The sequence below is a fragment of the Gymnodraco acuticeps genome, unplaced genomic scaffold, assembly GCF_902827175.1.
Source record: "Gymnodraco acuticeps unplaced genomic scaffold, fGymAcu1.1, whole genome shotgun sequence".
In the NCBI taxonomy this organism is placed as follows: domain Eukaryota; kingdom Metazoa; phylum Chordata; class Actinopteri; order Perciformes; family Bathydraconidae; genus Gymnodraco; species Gymnodraco acuticeps.
Window position 1 is genome coordinate 2,715,589 of NW_022990341.1, and position 20,203 is coordinate 2,735,791.

General features: G+C 41.4%; 1 protein-coding gene across 3 annotated transcripts; it reads right to left on the reverse strand.

The window, feature by feature from the left end:
* Nucleotides 1-414: 414 nt before the first annotated feature.
* Nucleotides 415-18,842, reverse strand: edem3 (ER degradation enhancer, mannosidase alpha-like 3). Of its 3 annotated transcripts, none has more exons than XM_034223553.1 (21): nt 17,630-18,842; nt 17,478-17,523; nt 16,466-16,566; nt 16,189-16,228; nt 15,721-15,833; nt 14,130-14,283; nt 12,301-12,435; nt 9,564-9,669; nt 9,279-9,376; nt 8,655-8,780; nt 8,483-8,566; nt 8,148-8,231; nt 7,688-7,812; nt 6,887-7,058; nt 6,158-6,303; nt 5,906-6,050; nt 4,997-5,188; nt 4,596-4,761; nt 3,281-3,466; nt 2,915-2,929; nt 415-1,784 (listed from the first exon to the last, which is right to left on the reverse strand). In XM_034223553.1, exons 1-21 carry the CDS (start codon nt 17,716-17,718, stop codon nt 1,285-1,287), a joined length of 2,823 nt encoding a protein of 940 aa, XP_034079444.1. In that variant the 5' UTR covers nt 17,719-18,842; the 3' UTR covers nt 415-1,284. The 3 variants fall into 3 exon arrangements, with proteins under 3 accessions (XP_034079444.1, XP_034079443.1, XP_034079445.1); XM_034223552.1 differs by having other exon boundaries at nt 2,882-2,929; XM_034223554.1 differs by lacking the exon at nt 2,915-2,929 and having other exon boundaries at nt 17,630-18,841.
* Nucleotides 18,843-20,203: the final 1,361 nt, after the last annotated feature.

The window sequence follows — 20,203 nt, forward strand, 5'->3', positions numbered from 1 at the left end:
TTCTTTCACTGCAGCTGTAATCAGTTTGACAGTAATTATATTGTGCATACTGAGAATGTCATGTTAATTTAACTGATTTTATGTGGGTGTACACCCACTGTTTATAGAAACATGATTCTTGGAAAATAACTGGTTTAAAAATGTTACCTCTCTCACTCATCTATTCCGCTTTCTTGTAAAAGGCATTTCCTCAAAAAGTCCTCAGAAAAGAGATGCTAAACAGTATGATGTATAAGAGTAACTTTGAAATCCCTTCTAGTGGTATAACATTCAGTAAGAAAACTACTTGGATTCAGCCATGTCTACATCTAAAATCCTGAATCTCCTTTAATAAAAAAATGTTGTATCAACTTTAACAACTAAATTAAACATCCAGTGTAAAAACAGGACAAATAACCAAGCCAGACTTCCCAGTTTCCCTCTTAATCTTTTATTTCATTACATTTTATCACGTTAACTTAATGGCTTATTATTGCTCCTTCCAATCAGTCAGCAGCTAAGCATGACAGACAGATCTCATAGCGCCCCCCTGTGGCCGCCTACAGCCGTGTAATCCATCCCAGCAGCTGCTTAGGGAGTCTGCTCCACCCGATGTGGTCCAGAGGCTGTTTGTGGGGTGAACCAGAACCTGAGCAAAGCAGCGCTATATTATTTTAATCAATATATCTCCACAAATACATATTTACATAGACAGATGACTTCATATATCCTCCAGAAAGATCAAGTTTGGCGTTGTCTACCGTAAACCCGTACAAAAAAAGATCCTGCAGTCACACATCCCCAAATGAATTAAGTCCTCAAGTCACATCAATGTGTACAAATGATTAGGCCAAAGACGTATCACATATAATCATCACATTTAAAATCAAATTAATTGGTCGATGGATTAATTTATAATTGTTGGACCAATGCATAGACAGAACAACAGTGTGAGAAGTAATTTGAAGTGAGAAGTGAGAAGCTGTAACACACACACAGTCTGGCCCATGTCATTCATTAGGGTTTCCTATGACAGATAAACAGAAACTGTATGAGAAAGTGAGGTAAAAACCCTGGTCTCTCATCCATTATCTACCAGGCTAAAAAGGTGGTCCGGAGATGCAGTGTTTGGGCTGCCTTGGCACGTGTTGCCGTCCACAGAGAGTCTCTCCAGCTTTCTTGGAGCTCACCAGATTGAGCCCGGTGACTGGTGATGATGCGGCCCCTCCGTGTTCCTCCTCACAGGGAGGGATCCCACCGCAGTCACAGGGTACGACACGCCCGACGACTGTCAGAGCCCTAAGGTCAAAGCTCGTCCTTCTCCATCTGCTGGAACGCCTCCAAGTCTTCCCGCCAATCAGCCAGCAGTTCATCCACTGACTGGTTTGAGTCTGTGTTGCCTTCCTCGCTCTTTTCAGAGTCCGTCTCCTCTTTGGGCTGAGTCGAATCCGCCACTGTAGGAGGAGCTCTCTCTTCTGCGGGACTAGCTTCCTCTGTGGGACTAGCTTCCTTTTCGGCTGGTCCAACTCCCTCTGCGGGACTAGCTTCCTCTGCGGGACTAGCTTCCTCTGCGGTACTAGCTTCCTCTGCGAGACTAGCTTCCTTTTCGGCTGGTCCAACTCCCTCTTCAGGGCTAGCTTCCTCCATAGGACTAGTGTCTTGATCTACATCACTGACAGCCTCCTGTGATGGCTTAATCTCGTCTAGCGCCAAAGTGCTAATTAGCGATTGACTAATTGGCTCAAAATTGGTGGGAGTTGTTGCCTCAGTTAAGCAGCCCCCCTCGGTAGCTTCCACGTCTGCACCTGAAAAAGAAAGCAGAGGTGTGAGAGATGCACAAAGCCTGTATACTCCTCCACAGTCAGTCATCTTTACAACATGCCACCTGTTAGCCATTCTTGGGCAAAAATAGAAGCGTTTTCATCGTGAGGTTGTCAACTGTAACAGCATGATGCTGACGGTGAGTCATGTTTCCCACAGGATAAAGACTTTCTCACATAGCTGCGCAACCAAATTGAGAGTCAACTGTGAAATGACATCTGGCAAAAAATATACTGTGAATTGTGCACCGATCTGGTTAGGGAAAGTTGATATGACACGTTTAAAAAAATGTTCCCGTTTATTTAACTCCTGAGTGAATATGTGTTAAGGAACAAGTCTTTTAATTATACTTTACAGTCAAGGGGATAAAGCAATGACAACATGCAATGACTGTTACTTCAAGGCTGTGTAATTTAGGTACAGAAAGGCAAAAGGTATCTGGTCTTTATTGTATTCTGGTGGCTTTATTTGAAAATAATATCAAGGTTTGTGGCCAATTGTCTGTTTTGGGAAGCAGCTCGTCTGTGAACGCATGTAGCCAGATCCATATCAGCTCTTATTGTGCCGTTATGGATCCGATCCTGTATAAACAACCCAGGTTACTTGTAAAGAGTATGGCCTTTGTTTAGGCTTCCTAGCATTAGTTCTGGAATCTGGCCATTTTATAACCCGTTTGACAGGAAACCGCTGGATAATCAAAAGCAATTTTAGGCTAAAATGAAGTAAAGCAGATCAAAAATAAACTGTGAGTCTCACACCAGAAACAGTCATGTAAAATCACTGTTGTATGGCTTCGGGGGGGGGGGGGGGGGGGGGGGGGTAATACTCCCCCATACTCCCCATACTTTCCAGCCTTGTCATGTTCAGCTATTGGTTTCCTCTAGTGATTAACAGACATAAAAGAGCTGCCGTGTCCTCAGCTTTGAAGGGTAAAATCATAAATGACAATACTGTGACTGCACCAAGCTTTTTATATCAAACACAAACCGAATCCTGTGGTTTGAGGGCAGAGGGAGAGGAAAGGACGAGAAAGGATGCAGAAAGAAATAACAGGCACAGAAAGAAGGAAGAGAATACTTACTGCCCTCGATCTGGCTGCCAGGACGAGGTTTACCTTTGAATATTGTTGCTGCTCATCCAAAGGGGAGAGGGTTATGAAAGAAGAAAAGAGAGGAGAGGAAAGGCACCGTTACAGACCACCACAGGGAATTGGCAAATGAGGTAAGAATAAAAGAATGAGGATGCAATATTGATAAGGGTGTAAAACTCCTAACCATCCACTGTTATAAACCACAGCTTGGGAATGAGTCACGCTCTCCGATACTTCAAATAATGCCTGAATCCCTACATCTCATCTTTATTTCATGAAGCCAGGAACATAATGAGGCTCAGTCAGTGGAGAGAGATAACTCCACTGATGTGATCAATCTGGAGTGATAAGTGGAGCAAAGAGGGGAACATTTAGGGAGTCATGTCACACCTCTGTCTCTGGCTTTGTCGCTCAGCAGCACCTCCACCTCCCGGTACTCCTTCAGCGTCTCCAGCAGGATGTTGCCCTCCTTGTGGAAGAGGAAGAGGAGCGGCAGGGTGACGTCGTCCGTGCTGCGGCCGTCGCCCGCCATCTGAAACAGGGGCGCTGTGTCGCTGCTGCTGCCCTCGTTGTCGTCTGGAAGGAGAGGGAAAGAGCAAAGGGAGATAAGAGAGAGATAGTGGGGCTGAAGGAAATAGTTGATCGAAATTGAAAATGAACTTACAACGACTTTTATATAAGGGACAGTTTCATCGCACAGGCCATAAGACTGTTAAAGAACTGAACTTTTGAAAGAACATCCATAACATTCATCTGTTTGCAACTTATATATATCAATATTCCAATTACTCGTATATAGAATATTCTGCACTATTTCTATTATATCTACTTTCACTATTTTATTGTGTTACACTGTTGGAGTAGCCTGGGACCTAAGATTGTCATCGTCATAACTACACTGTAGCTATGTACAAATGACAATAAAAGCCTTGAATCCTTGAATTGAATATTGTTAATTGAAGTCCTTTAAAACAAGGTAGGCTAATGTATTTAAGAAATGTATGTTGTTGTGTTTCTTTAAATTCATCAAAGACATGAACAAAGGAAAGGAAAATCCAGAATGTGTGACTGTAAAAAGTGTGACATGCCTGCCTTTTCCTACCTGCCTCTCTCCCTGCCTTTGCACTCATTGCCCGATACTCCAGTCTTTCAAAATATGCTAGCTTGACATCTGTGAGTATAGTTGCCATGTTTGTTGTTTACATCCATCATGATATGTTTACGTTTAATGGGAGTGGCTTTAGAGGGAGGCCTGAAGAGACGGGCTGTGGCCAAGTTTCTCACTAGATTTTGCAACATTTGGCACTAGTGATGTTAGCTACTTTAACTGTAAGAGTTAGCTGTTGTTTTTGATTGGAGGATTTTCTATAACGCTTGTTGGCTTCTCCAATGTTACTGATCTTTAGCACTAAAAACATATTTTTCTTTGACTAGTTTCTGACATTTTCTAAATTAAACGATTCATCTATTCATTAATACACTGTTTATATATATGTGGTATAAAGGGATTCACACAGCTGTTTATAAAAGGTCCTATATAGAAGCAGTTTGCTAAGATCAAGCCTATTTGAGTTGTGCTTTATTATTAAGTCCTCATGTATTGTGCAGGACCCTAATCGACTGTCTGTCTTCAAGGTAATCTATTTATGGAGCTCTAATCTAGTCACTGCGCAGTCATCTTCCGTCGTTAGCCCCTCACACTTACCGATGACGATGCCTCCGATGGCGCCAGCCTTCTGGATGTGTCGGGCCTTCTCTGCGAACATGCACTGGCCCCTCTGAAGCAGGGCGATGCGGCCCCGCACATACTCAGGGTTGGTGATCTCGCTGCAGCCGCTGTAGGGTTCTGCCACCGTCACAAAACCTCGTAACTGGGGAAGAGACAGGAGGAGGAATTATTGCAAATAATAATGAAACAAGTTTTCAAATAAGGTGCTGCAGTTGTCCACATGTTCTCCTCTGGTGCTAAAACCATGTACACTTGAATCAGGAGGATATTGTAGAAGAGGAAGAGCCCTCTTACAAACGCCAGGAAAAAAGTGACAGCCCCGGACTGAATGCCCGCTCAAAACCTGGCAGCTTGGCAAAACTACTCAAACTACTCACTCCTGTGGCACTTTTGGACAGGTCGATGCCAAACTGCGCTGGGCCGGCGGTCAGCACCACCCTGCCAAAGAACGGATCTGAGACGATCTGAATGGCTCGGGGCGGCAGCTGCTCCTTCTGCTGCTGGCTGGACAGCTCCATCATCTCCTGCATGAAGCGCACGCCGTCCTCTGCCGCTACCGCACTCACCGCCTGGGAGCGGAGAGGAAGAAGAGAGAGGGTTTAAAAAAACAATGCTGTAGAGTTTAAATAACTACTTGTACATGCATGTACTGTTTATGCAAAAGTGTTTAAAAAAGTAAAGTTTTACTGAAAATAAATGAATTTGAGCATTTACAATTAATCAAGATTTTTTGGATTCTCCGTTTACCGTGGAGGCCTGCTTTCTTTACAAATCCAAGGTAACAAAGGGTAAGTCATTGAAATACAATTGGTCATTTTGTGGGTGAAGTATTCCTTTAACAACAATATGCACTTAATTGCTCTTTTTGACAAACAACTATTGACATTTTGAAAATGTGTTTTTTCTTCATATTAGAGATAGCATTGTATGTTTTTAGAGGTATCTTGCTGTACATTCGTATGTATATACTGGTGAAGAAACATTATAGAATCATTACTCCCCTTTATTCTCTCAAGGATTCAAGGCTTTTATTGTCATGTGCACATTAGCTACAGTGTAGATATGGCAATTAAAAAGTTAAGTCACAGGCTCCTCCAACAGTGCAACATGCAACATACGGTAGGACATAGAACAAATAAAAAAAATAGTATAATATCTAATACAAAACTGCCAAGAGCATACGATTAATAGACTTAAAAGATTATTTCATGCCTTGGATTCAGTGTCTTTTAATCAGCCACTAAAGAGGATATGTAGATGTGTCCCCTTGTTGATAGACAGCGTACCTGTGTAGCATGCTGCACCAGCTGCACCCTGCCATCTTTCAGGTGGATGAGAGTGACGCCCATCCTCCTCAGCAGCTCCAGATGCTCGGGGTTGTTTGCCATGAAGTCCTGCGCCCTGAGGGGAGGACGGCCCATTCCAGGCTCCCTGACAGGAGGGAAAGGAGCCAGAAGTTAATAACATGGAAGAGATACAGCATTACAGAAAGTAGATAACAAGGGCAGGCACATAACCTGGTCAGTGTGTTTGCATACCTGTAAGGAGCAGCACGGGGGCAGCTCTTATCCACAGCAGTACGGATTGGTTCCCTCAGATGACGAGGGTATGCGGGGTCAGGAAACAGGAGGCGAGTGTTAGGGCACGTCCATTCAAAGTTAGAGTCGTCCATCTCCTCCTCTGACTGCAGTAGGAGTATAATACAGATTCTGTTAGGAACTGATATATACAGGCTTTCATTTAAAGGTCCCCTATTATACTGTTTTTTATTATAGGTCTCAGATATATACAAAACATGTCTCTGAAGTGTTTGGCTCCACACAGATCATTGTAGCATTACCCATAATCCTCTCTGTTTCAGCCCTGTTTCCAAAGTGCTGATTCTCTGTCTGTTACTTTAGATGAAAATAAGGAGCCCCTCCCCACGCCCCTCTGAGAGAGATTTGGTTAGAAAGAACACAATGGTGCTCTAGGAGGAGATTCAGATGATAAGGTGGGGGGGGGGTTTACCTTGGCTGGTGATTGGCTAATGGTTACACAAGCCAACAAATCTCTATGACATCATAGAGTGGCCAAAATCTGATCAGCTCATTTTCAGACAGGTTTTTATAGAAATGGATCAGGTCAAAAAGAGAGAGAATCTTGAAACTTTCAGAATCTCTTTCCACAGAGGGGACACATGTTGATGTAGAAAAGACATGAAAAAGTGGATTTTGCATAATAGGTGACCTTTAAAGTCATATTTTAATTGTTACTGTATGGAGTACCGTTCTGTTTGAGGGAATAGACTGCGAGTGAGGCGTTGTGGAGAGTGACAGGGGCAGGAGGTGAGCCTCGGTTGTGAAGATGTAGTCCTCGATGTCAAACGGTAAATCCTCATCATCAGCAAACAGCAGGAAGAGGTATTTAAACATCTCAGCAAGGAAGAACGAGTCCATCCTGATACAAGGGAAGAGGTGAGAGGTTATAACTGTTGGTTAATTGATCAGATAATCATGTAGGGCGTTGCAGAGTAGAGCCAGACTTACTATTTGTTCACCTTATCTGCGCTGTTTTCTCCATATGTGGTACATTCATGTTTTGTAGGTCACATTTTGATATGTATTTGACTTGTTAATTCATGTATTTTTAAGCATCTTTCAAATTATTATATTATCCTTTTATTAATTTATAATACTGATTGCAGATATTTACTCTAATATTAAAATATTCCTAATAAATAATTGTAACATGTTTGAATTGCTTTTATTGTTAAAATAACCTGCTTTAGCGCCCGTTTTTTTTTTACATAACTCTTTAAATAAACACATTTGATCATTTCAAAGACCGTGGCATATGTTTGTTTGATTAAACACAAGTACTAGCCATTATGTATTATCAATTATGTATTTTAAATCTGAAATATTAACATCATTAATTCAATATTAATCCAGCTCAGTTATAGTTTAATGAAATCTAACCGATCCCACTGTTAAACCCTCCATTGCCTCACTTGCTGTGGCTTATACAATGTGTTACATCATCTCATGTAATAAATCTCACAAACACTTTATTCTTTATGTCCTCACCTGTCCTCGTGACTCCCAGTGCGCACGTCCTTCATCGCAGCGAAGCCGCAGGGAACACGAGCAAAGCGGTTGAGGTTGTCCAGGATGGTGCGACCGGCCTCCAGGTAGTAAGGGTCTCCTGTGGCCTGGGAGTAAAGAAGAAAGTTCATAACAAAGACTGTACCGTATATAAAAATAACAGAGGACAGAACATCAACGTTAGAGAAGTCTCCAGTGAGCCTTGATCAGACACAAAGATTTTCCTTCATACATATTTTACAAGACACCAGAATGCCAAAGGCAAAGTATTGAATAATGCTTATTAACTGCAGAAATGGAGATAGTGTGTCTGAAACTGTGTAATGAGTCTTTTCATAATTGCAAGTTAATGTAATTTAGCTAAATCTGGTGCCTGATAATAGGCTCTCTGTACAGTGAAAAGAGAACTCCTGCATTATGAAAGGCTTCTGTGATAAATTACCTTGTAAAGGAAATAGGTGCTCTCTGCAAACTCAGGCCTCAGGGGATGTTGGGCCCAGTGTACCCTGAAATCAGTAGTGAAGGCCTGGGGAGAGACGGAGAAGGACAAAGGGGTCAGCACAGCATTCAAAGCATCGTAATAAGAACAGACAGACGAAGCTAAAAAGCAGCCGTGTCGTGTGAAACGCAAGCTGGTTCTCTTCCAAACAGTTACAGTTGGAGACACAAGCCATATGGGGTTACTAATACTCCACGGTCAAATGAAAAGACACCAAGTGACTTTTTTGTAGAGCAGTTTATACCTATTTTCATGTTGGTTACACAAAGACAGATTACCTCGGGGAGGAAGTTGTGTTTCTTTGTGACTTGATACAGCATCTCATGTGTCTCGATGGCAGGACGGATATCTCCCTTCAACACCTGCAGAATGAAAACAATGATTACCGAAATGGCACAACAAGCCTACATAAGAAGAGTAACACCTTCAATATCTATGATCCAATCTGACCTGCAGTCCAGGGAAGAAGGCCAGCAGAGAGTCCATCCAGGTGCGAGCGGGGAGCAGAGGTTTGTGGATGTGAACGTCCAGCAGCAGCGGGGGCTGGCTGATGTACTTCATTATAGATGCATAGTGCTAAATGAGGCATACAAAGCAGAACGATTGAGGATATAAAACAGCATGTGGTGCTCGGTGATATACACAAAAATAACTTGTTGCAATTATTTTGACTGATATTGCAATTGGGATATGTTTCACGATATTAGAGGTAGTGATCATTTTGCATCTTTATCATTGATAAATATTTGATACAGATCATAAAATAAATAAATCATGGTGGGATGTTTTAATATGGGTACTAGTCTCAAGAATATTCATTCATTTGTTAACCTATATAACATATATTCTGCTTCCTTCTTTTCAATTATTGCACTAGTCCATATTGAAATGTTGATTAATGATGCAGCCCCAGAGGAAAAGTATTTAATTTAATTTTGGTGCTGGAAACGAAATCCTGAAATGCACAATCTGAAAAGTGTAGCGCCGCGTTGAGAAAATGCTATTATGCAATAAGAGGCATCAAATTACTCTGTATGAATATGTGTGTGTGTGAGTGTGTGTGTTTGTCCTCACAATATTGAACCGCTGCAGAAATTGGTCATCTCCCAAGAGGACGTAAGCCTTTAGCAGGTATTCATAGTAAGAGTCGATTCCCGCTCCTACTCCGCTGTCTGGGGACACACAACCATACATCACTTTAAAAGACATATCGGATGTTTTCTATTTTTACCCGTCAACCCAATCCCCTCTCACCCAGACAGAAAGATATACTTATACCTAATACACACTTTCCCATGTCCTTGTTTACGTCTACATATGAACAACTCTCCCCTCAGGTCCCCTCTCCCCTTCTCTCACCCCTGCGGACCCACTCTCCGGAGTGGATGTTGATGGTTGTTCCCACCAGGTTGCTGTTTCTCTGTCTCTTCTCCCACAGAAAGTCCATAGCTCTCCGGGCATGAGCCTGTGAGGAAGGGAGCATTATTGATTTTTAAAAAGTGAAAAAATCTATCCGCAGTAGCTGTCTGCTGTGAGAAAGACTATAGTGATTGGCTCTGTGCTTGATCAGCAGTCTGCCGCTGCCAGGATGTGAACCAGTAACAGGCTCTCATACCATTGCACAGGGTAAAATATCTAACACTGTTTCATAATACCTCCGCAGATACAGGTTCCCTACCTACCCATCATTATCTGCACATTTAAATGTACAGTACCAGTCAAAAGTTTGGACACACCTTCTCATTCAATGGTTTTTGTTTATTTAAAAATGTTTCTACTTTGTAGATGAATACTGAAGACATCAAAACTATGAAAGAACACATGGAATTATCTAGTAAACAAAAAACTTTTAGATTCTTCAAAGTAGCCCCCTTTTGTCTTGATGACAGCTTTGCACACTCTTGGCTTCTTTCAGTCAGCTTCATGAGGTCGTCGCCTTGAATGGTTTTCAATGAACACGTGTGCCTTGTCAAAAGTCAATTTGTGGAATGACTTGCCTTCTTAATGTGTTTGAGACCATCAGTTGTGTGCAGAGGCAGTGGATAGCCCTATTTGACCACTGTTGTAATCCATATTACAGCAAGAACCACTCAACTCAGTAAAGAGAAACGACCGCCCTGTTAAGAAATGAAGGCCAGTCGATCCGGAAAATGTCAAGAACTTTGAATGAATCCTCAAGTGCAGTCGCAGAAACCATCGAACGCTATGATGAAACTGGCTCTCATGAGGACCCCCCCCAGGAAAGGAAGAGCAAGAGACACCTCTGCTGCAGAGGATAAATACATCAGAGTTACCAGCCTCAGAAACCGCAAATTAAAAGCACCTCAGATTAGAGCCCAAATAAATGATCACAGAGCAGTAGCAGATCTCAACATCCACTGTTCAGAGGAGACTGCGTGAACCAGGCCTTCATGGTCCAATCGCTGCAAAGAAGCCACTACTGAGGGTGAACAACAAGAAGAAGAGACTTGTTTGGGCCAAGAAACCCAAGGATTGGACATCAGACCAGTGGAAATCTGTACTTTGGTCTGATGGAGTCCAAATTGAGGTTTTTTTGTTCCAACCTCAGTGTCTTTGTGAGACACAGAGAGGGTGAGCGGATGGTTTCTGCATGTGTGGTTCCCGCCGTGAAGCATGGAGGAGGAAGTGTGTTGGTGTGGGGGGGGGGCTTTGCTGGTGAGACTGTTGGTGATTTATTCAGAATTCAAGGCACCAGCATGGCTACCACAGCATTCTGCAGCGCCATGCCATCCCATCTGGTTTGCTCTTACTGGGAAGACAATGACCTCAAACACATCTCCAGGCTATGTGAGGGCTATTTGACTAAGAAGGAAAGTGATGGAGTGCTGCGTCAGAGGACCTGGCCTCCACAATCACCTGACCTCAACCCAATTGAGATGGTTTGGGATCAGTTGGACCGTAGAGTGAAGGAAAAGCAGCCAGCAAGTGCTCAGCTCCTCTGGGAAGTCCTTCAAGGCGGTTGGAAAACCATTCCAGGTGACGACCTCATGAAGTTGACTGACACTTTTTTGTATACTAGATAATTCCATATGTGTTCTTTTATAGTTTAGATGTATTCAGTATTAATCTACAATCTAGAAAATAATTAAAATAAATAAAAACCTTTGAATGAGAAGTTGTATCCAAACTTTTGACTGGTACTGTAAGCCGACAAAATGTAGCTAAACAAGCTAGACGTGTTTTTAAAAAATTGTCAATGATAGGTAATATGTCAAAGATTCTCCATAAGAATGACATCGCAGTAGATCCACAAGCTTAGTTTTGTCTGTTCTAATAGTTTTGTTGATATGTATTTAGCTGAGTTGATAACATTTAAGTCATTATTCCAAATAACAATTGTTGGTAACACTTTGTATTAAGGTACACACATTCACCATCAACTAGTTGTTAATTAGCATGCATATTAGCAGTATATTGGCTCTTTATTAGTCATTATAAAACACTAATTAATGCCTTATTCTACATGACCATATTCTACAAGTAATAGTCCATTAGTTGAGAGTTTTTCCTCAATAACCCTCTAATTAGTGCTTATTTATTGCAAGTAAGGAAGTTGTTGTACATGAGTTTTGGTATTAATATGCGCTGCTCAATATGGGCCTAATAAGGCAGTGGTACCACAAGAATAGTTATTCTCCCATAATAACACTTAACAAATATGATCTATTCTTATGCATCAAGACATGCAACTATAAGTGTTAATTAAGTCTAAATAACTCGAAATTAGGTGTTTATATCTAAGAAAATGTTCCCTATTTTACAGTGAAGTCTTGTTCATAAACAATAAGCTAGTAGTTTGACTCTAATTAGGTGTTTATATCTAAGAATAGTATGGAGGCTAAAATATCGCCCCTCATACATAATACTTTACTTGGCAGTATACTTCTGTTCACACTGGTGACAAATGACATCATGACTGTTGGGAAATAGTTTTGTTCCCTAAATATGTGGTCAAATTAAAAAATGAACACTTTTGACATCTGCATTTAAAAGCAGTGCTATTTACATGATAAATCACAACATGATCATATAGCTGTAATAGCAAGATATTTTAATGTAGTTGTTGATTTGATACCTCAAAGACAGGATCCCCAGTGAAGCGACTTAAGGCGGCAAACTCCAGGATGAGGGTTCCAGCGCACGCAGTGCAGGTGTCTGTTTCTGTGCCTGTTCTCGTCTCAGGACCCCTGACACCGTGTCTCAAGTTCACCTGTCAAGCAGAAGAAAGACAACCATTAAACTATCTGTTATAAGAGTCGCATTTGTTCTGCAAGAAATATTTGCATGATCACTAGTCAGACAAGAAATGTTCCAAAGCTGCCAGCAGAGAAGTGGAACACAAAATGTTAATGATGTGGTCATGAGCTGAGAGGTTAGTAGTGTCATTTTAAAATGTTGCAAGCCAGGAAAAGTTGTTCTAAAATCTTAAAGGTCCCATGTCATGGCCATTTCTACTTATCATAATTCCATTGTTGAGGTCTACTAGAATAGATTTACATTGTTCAATGTTCCAAAATCACATTGGTTTCTCATACAGCATCTCTGTATAGTATGTGTATTCACTCTCTGTCCTACACGCCTTGTTGGAGCTCCTGCCCCCCCCCTCCCTATGAGCCCACTGTGCTCTGATTGGTCAGCTCGCCCACTCTGTTCTGATGAGTCCACCACCGTTACAGCGGAACATCAGTGATTATGTGTTACAATAATTTTTGTAAAGCACCTTGAATTGCCTTGTGTTGAAAGGTGCTATATAAATAAACTTGCCTTGCCTTACAATGGTGTTTGTTAGCAGCAACCATAAAATGACACCAGTAATGACAAACAGATGAGAATGCTGCGTGGGGTCTGGGTGCCGTGTTTGCGGGACGTTGCGGGGCTCGCTGCTCTGCCCTTTGAGGCTCGAGGAGCGGACAGTGTGAGCCGGAATACTGGTGTTGTTTCCTGGTTACTGCGTGGGGTCTGCGAGACAGCGAGACACTGCGGAACTCAGCCTGAGCGCACACACACACACACACACACACACACACACACACACACACACACACACACACACACACACACACACACACCACACACGACACACACACACACACACACACACACACACACACACACACACACACACACACACACACACACACACACACACACACACACACACACACACATACACACACACACACACACACACACACACACACACACACACACACACACACACACACACACACACACACACACACACACACACACACACACACACACACACACACACACACACACACACACACACACACACACACACCACACACACACACACACACACACACACACACACACACACACACACACACACACACACACACACACACACACACACACACACACACACACACACACACACACTGCCAGGCTGTGTGTGCGTGAGGAGCTCCGCGGATTGGTCCAAATGACGTCACTCACTATGACCATTACGTCACTATACTCAGGAAGAAAAAGAAAAAAAAATATCTCCAACGAGGCGTTCTGGGGCAGCATAGACAGGTCTTTTCTGTGTTAGAGTTTTACTCTTTGTGACTCTGAAGACATGCAGAAAAAGCTACATAACACACAAGGGGACGGGTAATAACCGGAAAAGCATGTCATGTGACCTTTAAGTGTTTTTATGTGCTGAACACAATATTCACTGACTTCTCTCACTGCAACTGAGTGGGTTCACCTCATCTAGAGTAGCTACATTTATTTACAATAAAGCATATTCACAAGTGGAATAATAGAACTACAAAAAACAACTATGTGTAACATTCTTGTTAATTATCCCCACATTAGACTGTCGACAGTGCGTGTAGGTTTGATTCTGAGCTTGATTTGGGTTGGATTCTGTATTGTGTGCAGTGGTCTCACCCTGGGATAAGGCAAGCCGCTGCTGGTGTTGAAGGCTGGCAGCAGGCGGAGGCCCAGGTCTTTGGCCATATGCAGGAGCTCATCCTGGTACCACTGCATGTTCTGACCTCCGTCCTTCAGCATCACAGCCATGGAGTGCCCTCCCAACAAGCCTCTGAACAGAGACACGACCAAGAGCCACATTAAGAATTAAGTACATCATATATAATACGATTACAGAGGGAAACTTTTAAAGAACGATGGACACCATTGGTGGAGGTAACTAATAGGGGGGAACTGGGATTAATAATGGAAGGATTATAAAGGCTGCATTACAAATGACTGTGACACCACACAAATAATATAATATGGCTTCTTTCAAATTAGGAATTATTATTTTTGAAATATTCTGGTACATGGATATTTTTCCTAAGTATATTGGACTGTATTATTGTAATATGTAGGATGACCTTATATATAACCCATATTTTATTTTTGTTATACCTGTGTTATTTACATTCTCAGTGTTAATATTGATTTGATTTCTATAAGTTTTGTTTTTCATATTCTCATGTTGAATTTCTTGGATTTGAGACCTTCTACATGTTGTGACCCCTTGTTAAAGAAACTAAATTGGAGTACTAATGGATGTAAAGGGGAATGTGAGAAAATAACTAATAAAGAATATGTTTGAATAAAATAAAATTTAAATTTAAAAAAAGAATGACATCATAAGAGGTATTTGTTAAAGATCCCATGTCATGGCCATTTCCACTGATCATAATTCCATTGTTGAGGTCTACTAGAATAGATTTATACTGTGCAATTTTCCAAACTCACTTGGTTTCGCATACAGCATCTCTGTAAAGTATGTGTTTTCAGCAGTATTCACTGTCTCCACTAAACGGCTCGTTGCAGCTCTTACCCCCCCCCCCCTGTGAGCCCAGTGTGCTCCGATTGGTCGGGACCAGTCGGGACGTTGTGAATCGCGCTGAGCTCCGTGGAGGTGTGATTTCCTTGTTTAGCGATACACAGCCAAACTCACCCTGAGCACACACAAAGTCACAGCCGAAGTAAAAACAATAAGTGTGGCTTGATATTGAGGAAGAAAAAGGTTGATAAACGCTGTGAGAATGGGTCTGCAGAGAGAATTTCGCCGCGATCCCAACTGTCTGTTATCAGCCTGCAGCCAGGGAGGAGAAATCAGCAGAGCTGCCTGCACTGAGTGTGTGAGGAAGTCCGTGGATTGGTCAATTTGGACCAATCAGCGGGGGCTTAACGTAACGGCTCCGCGGACGTAACGTAACGGCTCCGCGGACGTAACGTAACGGCTGAACGGATTGGTCCATTTCGTTCCGGGGACGACATGACGTCATGATGTACCAGGAAGAATCAAATGGACAGTGACATATCTCCAACGAGGCGTTTTGGGGAGGTATTTTCTGTTTTAGAGTTTTACTTGCTACAGGGTGTACTTTGAGGGTTTTGACTCTGCACACCGTTTACATGCATAAAAACCTTCATAACACACAAGGGGACGGGTGATAACCGGAAAAGCATGACATGTCACCTTTAACCATTGACATGTGTTGATAGTCTGATCCAATCTCACCCAAGCACTCGTATGTTGGTTTCAAAAACCGACACCACAATGTCGTTGTCCAGCCTCACATCTTTCAGCACTCTTCTCACTGCCGCCTCGAACTCTGTCGTCTTGTTCAAAAGCTGTCAATCAGAAAAAAACATTACTATAAAATCAGGTTTAAGTACAAGGCATTTCATAGTTTAAAAGTGGAGTGAAAGACTCAAGATAGTCTTAAAACAACTGCCCTTAATAATACTAAATGAATGGCTTTGTTACATTTTGGATCAAAGCACAAAGGATGTCTGCACAAGGCTCTGAATAAATAGTTTATTTCTCTTTTCAAGACTTCATTGAGGTCTGCAGTTCAGTATTTTTTGTCTTGTAATTGTATAGCCAAATCCATACATTTCTCCAATTTCATCAATACTTTCACAGTATTCTGTCCTTTTCAAATAAATAATGACTGCAAGACAACAAAACATGGAAAATACCCACCACTAGAGTATCCAGAGTGTCTATGAGCGTCAGAGAGAACCTGTCGGAGAGAGACAAATATATTTAGCAAGGGAGTTGATTTTGAATCACAATAATTAATGCATTTAGAATGAATGTAAAAGTTATGTAATATACAATTATAAGTACAGACTTCCACCTCTGCCAGGAGCTCAACCAGGCGTGGTTATGTGTGTGTGTGTGTGTGTGTATGTGTGTTGACCCATGTCATAATTGCTCTATTATTGCATTAGATCTTAAGGAACAGCGCGTTACTCACTTTCCTAAAGCGTCGTCCACGTCACCTCGACTGGGTTCAAGCCCACGCACTCTTCCTCTGCACGTTAGTGGCATCAGCTCATCTGCTGGGTACGCGTGGTCCTGAGAAACACAAGGCAAGTTTATTTATATAGCACTTTACTGTACGCGACAAATCAAAGTGCTTTACAAAACAAATTAAAAGACAAAACATAATTTAAACACCATGCACCATAAATGTTTGTCTTTTCAATAGTAGGCCAGCTCAGTCTGATTGTTGTAAATCTCCCTGTCTTTATCTGTTTTATTGTATTACACTGTTGGAGGAGCCTGTGACCTAAGATTTTCATTGTCATAACTTCACTGTAGCTATGCACACATGACAATAAAAGCCATGAAAGTTGATCCTACTTAACGCCTGAAATCAGCCGCTCAGTCTCTCTCCCGTGTCTGTGGCAGCGTGCTCTCTTCACCAGTTGACACATTATTTGAGTAAGTTGTGATTATGTTTTATAGTTATTAATAGCTTGTTTAGGCTTAACCGGCTAAAGCAATATTTGATTTGTTTGTAACCAAGTGTTGTAGCTCTTCCTGATGTGTGTTTATATTCTAGTCTTAAAATCATCATCACCTTTAACTGTGACAGTCAAGTGCTGTGAAGGTAATAATTAATTAAACCGCTCTCATCGTGGGTCCTCGTACTTTGACAAGGCAGAGGCACTTTAGGCAACTCTCCAACTAAGTTCAATTACAGTCTAGTTTATACACTGATCTTAAAGCTGCCATAACAATCTACATGATACTTGAAAGAAAAATCCAAAAAGCCAGCATCGACTATAAATTATCAAAACTACAAACATCACATCTTATATTACAATAGATATGCTTTACTCTATTAATTAACTGGTTTGGGAAGGGATGCAAAAGAGAACCGTTCTGATCACTTGATAATCTTATCTGGAAACAAATTGAAATATCAAGGCTGCATGCAACAAAAATACAGCTGTAGGTAGTGGAAGTAGATATTTACTTACCATATAATTCTGATAGGCATGGTCAAACATCTCAACCACTTGGTTCCTTTAGGGAGGGGAAAAACACAAACAAAAGTCAGCATTGTTCAATTGTTTTCAGTGTGAAAATGTATTGTTTGCTCATGGGAACTGTCTGATTTCTCTCAACTCACCTCAAGCGGCTTTTCTCCTCTCGTGACATGCTCTCTCCGAGGCCGCATAATGCTCCAAGCAGCATTAATGAGAACAGTACAGCCGGCATTGTGGTAGGCGGGCAAGATCGCAGCAATATGCATAAACTACCGCTCTCAGTCAGACCCAGAGCAAATACCTAGTCATAACCACTGCCCTAACCAAACGCCCGAAACTAACCAGTGTTATACCTCTGAGATCATTTTAAAGCACGTTTGGCTTTGCCTAAGATATACCACTTAATCATCTACAGGCACAGAAAGCTTCACAGAATAATGCTAGTAGGTTGCTGAATCTTGGCCACTGACACAGCGTCCTTGTTTATCAGCGAACATCGAAAACAGCAATATTATTCCTATTGTGACTATGTATGAAGTGCACTTAAACTGCAATTAAATAGGAATGTTGTTATTTCAAGTAACCAGATATCAAGGTGTGATTGACAGAGATGTACCAGACATGAGGACTAGTGCAAAGTTGCTGTGCGCAGGTTGGTGAGTCACACCTGCTTATTTCTCCAAAGTGTCAGGTGTGACACGTTGACATAACCACGTTTCATGTAACTCTCACCTAAAGCAAACCGGTTATCCCAAGTTAACCCTGCAATGTAAACATGACAATAATATTATTTCCTAGATGTAGTCTTATAGCAACAGCGATGAAGGAAACAATTGCGTTAACACGACACACCTTATCTAAGACTCACTGTAAACCAAAGAAAGCACAGCACACCAACCCTTATGTTGTTTGTGTTGAAAAACCCACTCGTTTACAACACAATCAATTAATATACAAGTCAAACCAATAACCCATTTGGAAACGACTTGTTCATACCAGTTCCTGTTATCACTCTGGTGTGTCAAACCTTTTTTAGATATTATAAGTTAATGATGTCCTCCTCTTTGACAGTTATCTTCAGGTTATCGTTGTCAGGGTTTAATTAGCCTGTTAGCCTGTTAGCCAGCCGCGCTATAACTAGCCGATCTCGTGATAATGGACAGATCGATAACGCGAGAAAAATCCACAAAAAACGCGTCCATTGTAGAGCAACGCACCTGTGCGATCTGTTTTGTCTGTTCCTCTGTTTAAAAGTGTAATAATTCCGCCGTAAGAAGCTGTTACGCCAAGCTACCCTGTCTAAAAAAACCGGATGACGATAAAACGTCAACAACATCCGCTTCCTGGATCCTTGTGGCATGTACTACGCCCTGAGTTTAGTTTTTCAGGCAAAGATTCCTCGCAGGCTGAGAAAAATATCGCCCCGCCTTCGATGGGATATTGCACTCCTAACTTTAGATTTGACTGTAGTCATTCAACTAAACACATATAACTTTAAAAACAAGATGTGTGTTAGGATTCGAATTTTTTGGACAAGAGGTTTGATAATTTACCTGAAAGTCTACATTTGGGAAAGGAATAGTCAATAATAACCTATTCTCCCTTGTGTTGCCTTTTTTTTTTACATTTATCATGCCATATTATTTTTTAACACTTGGTGCCGGGGGTTAGCTGCACAGGGTGTATGAACAGGGCCACAGGTGACAGGGTGTGCACAGGATACAGGGAGAGAGCGCGCATAGTCGCTCTGACAATTTCAAAACACTGACTGGAGGATTCATCCGTGGTATTGTACAACTCTGAATGAAATCAATGCTAAACTGCATTCAAAGACAGGAAATCATCTGTTATGTGTCTGGATAACTCTAACCTGTGTAGTAATGGCAACGGAATTCATTGCCATGACAATCAGCGTCTTATTTTTTTTTAATGTGTAAGGCTACTACACTTGTTTCCCTTTCACTGGGATTCACATGCTCATTTCGATCAGCTTCAGTGGCATTTCTTCAGAAAACATGTTTTAGTGCAGATATAGAATTATAGATACTACCTCATGTAGGCCTATTTTATAATAATAACAACATTATACCATAATCACTATTGTTTTAAATCAATAAAACAACTATTGATGTTTTTAGCCGCTTGTTTTTACACACCACAAAAAAAAGGCTATTTGGATTTCATCACGATTAACCATACTGTTGCCCTCAGGCAACAAACCACTTTTTTCGACCTCACTCTGGCCCTCTAAATATTTTTATTTTTTTAAATATACACAATGTCACCTGACATGCTGGTGTCCAATAAAATGAGGGAATTATATGGGTGTGGCATTTTGTCTGGGGGTGGAGCAGTCCTTTCTGCAAGCAAAGCTGCAGGGGACTCAGGGCCACCACTTGGTAAGATACATTTCACTTTTTAACATATTAGATATGTACACAACTTAAAATAAAAAATACATGCATGTGCATGAATACGTAAAGAAGTATATTTGATTGTTTGAAGACTTATTATGTATTTATTAATTAGCTAAAACTATGTTTTTTTGTTCGTTGCCTCAGGGCAACACTGTGCCACTTGACCACTTTTTTCCAGGCAATATCATACAAGTGTGCAAATGTGCTCAACTGTAAAATAATAAACCTAATCAATGTTTTTACCTCTACTGATATTTACAGGAAATGGACCCAAAACATGTTATGGGCAGAAGGGACACG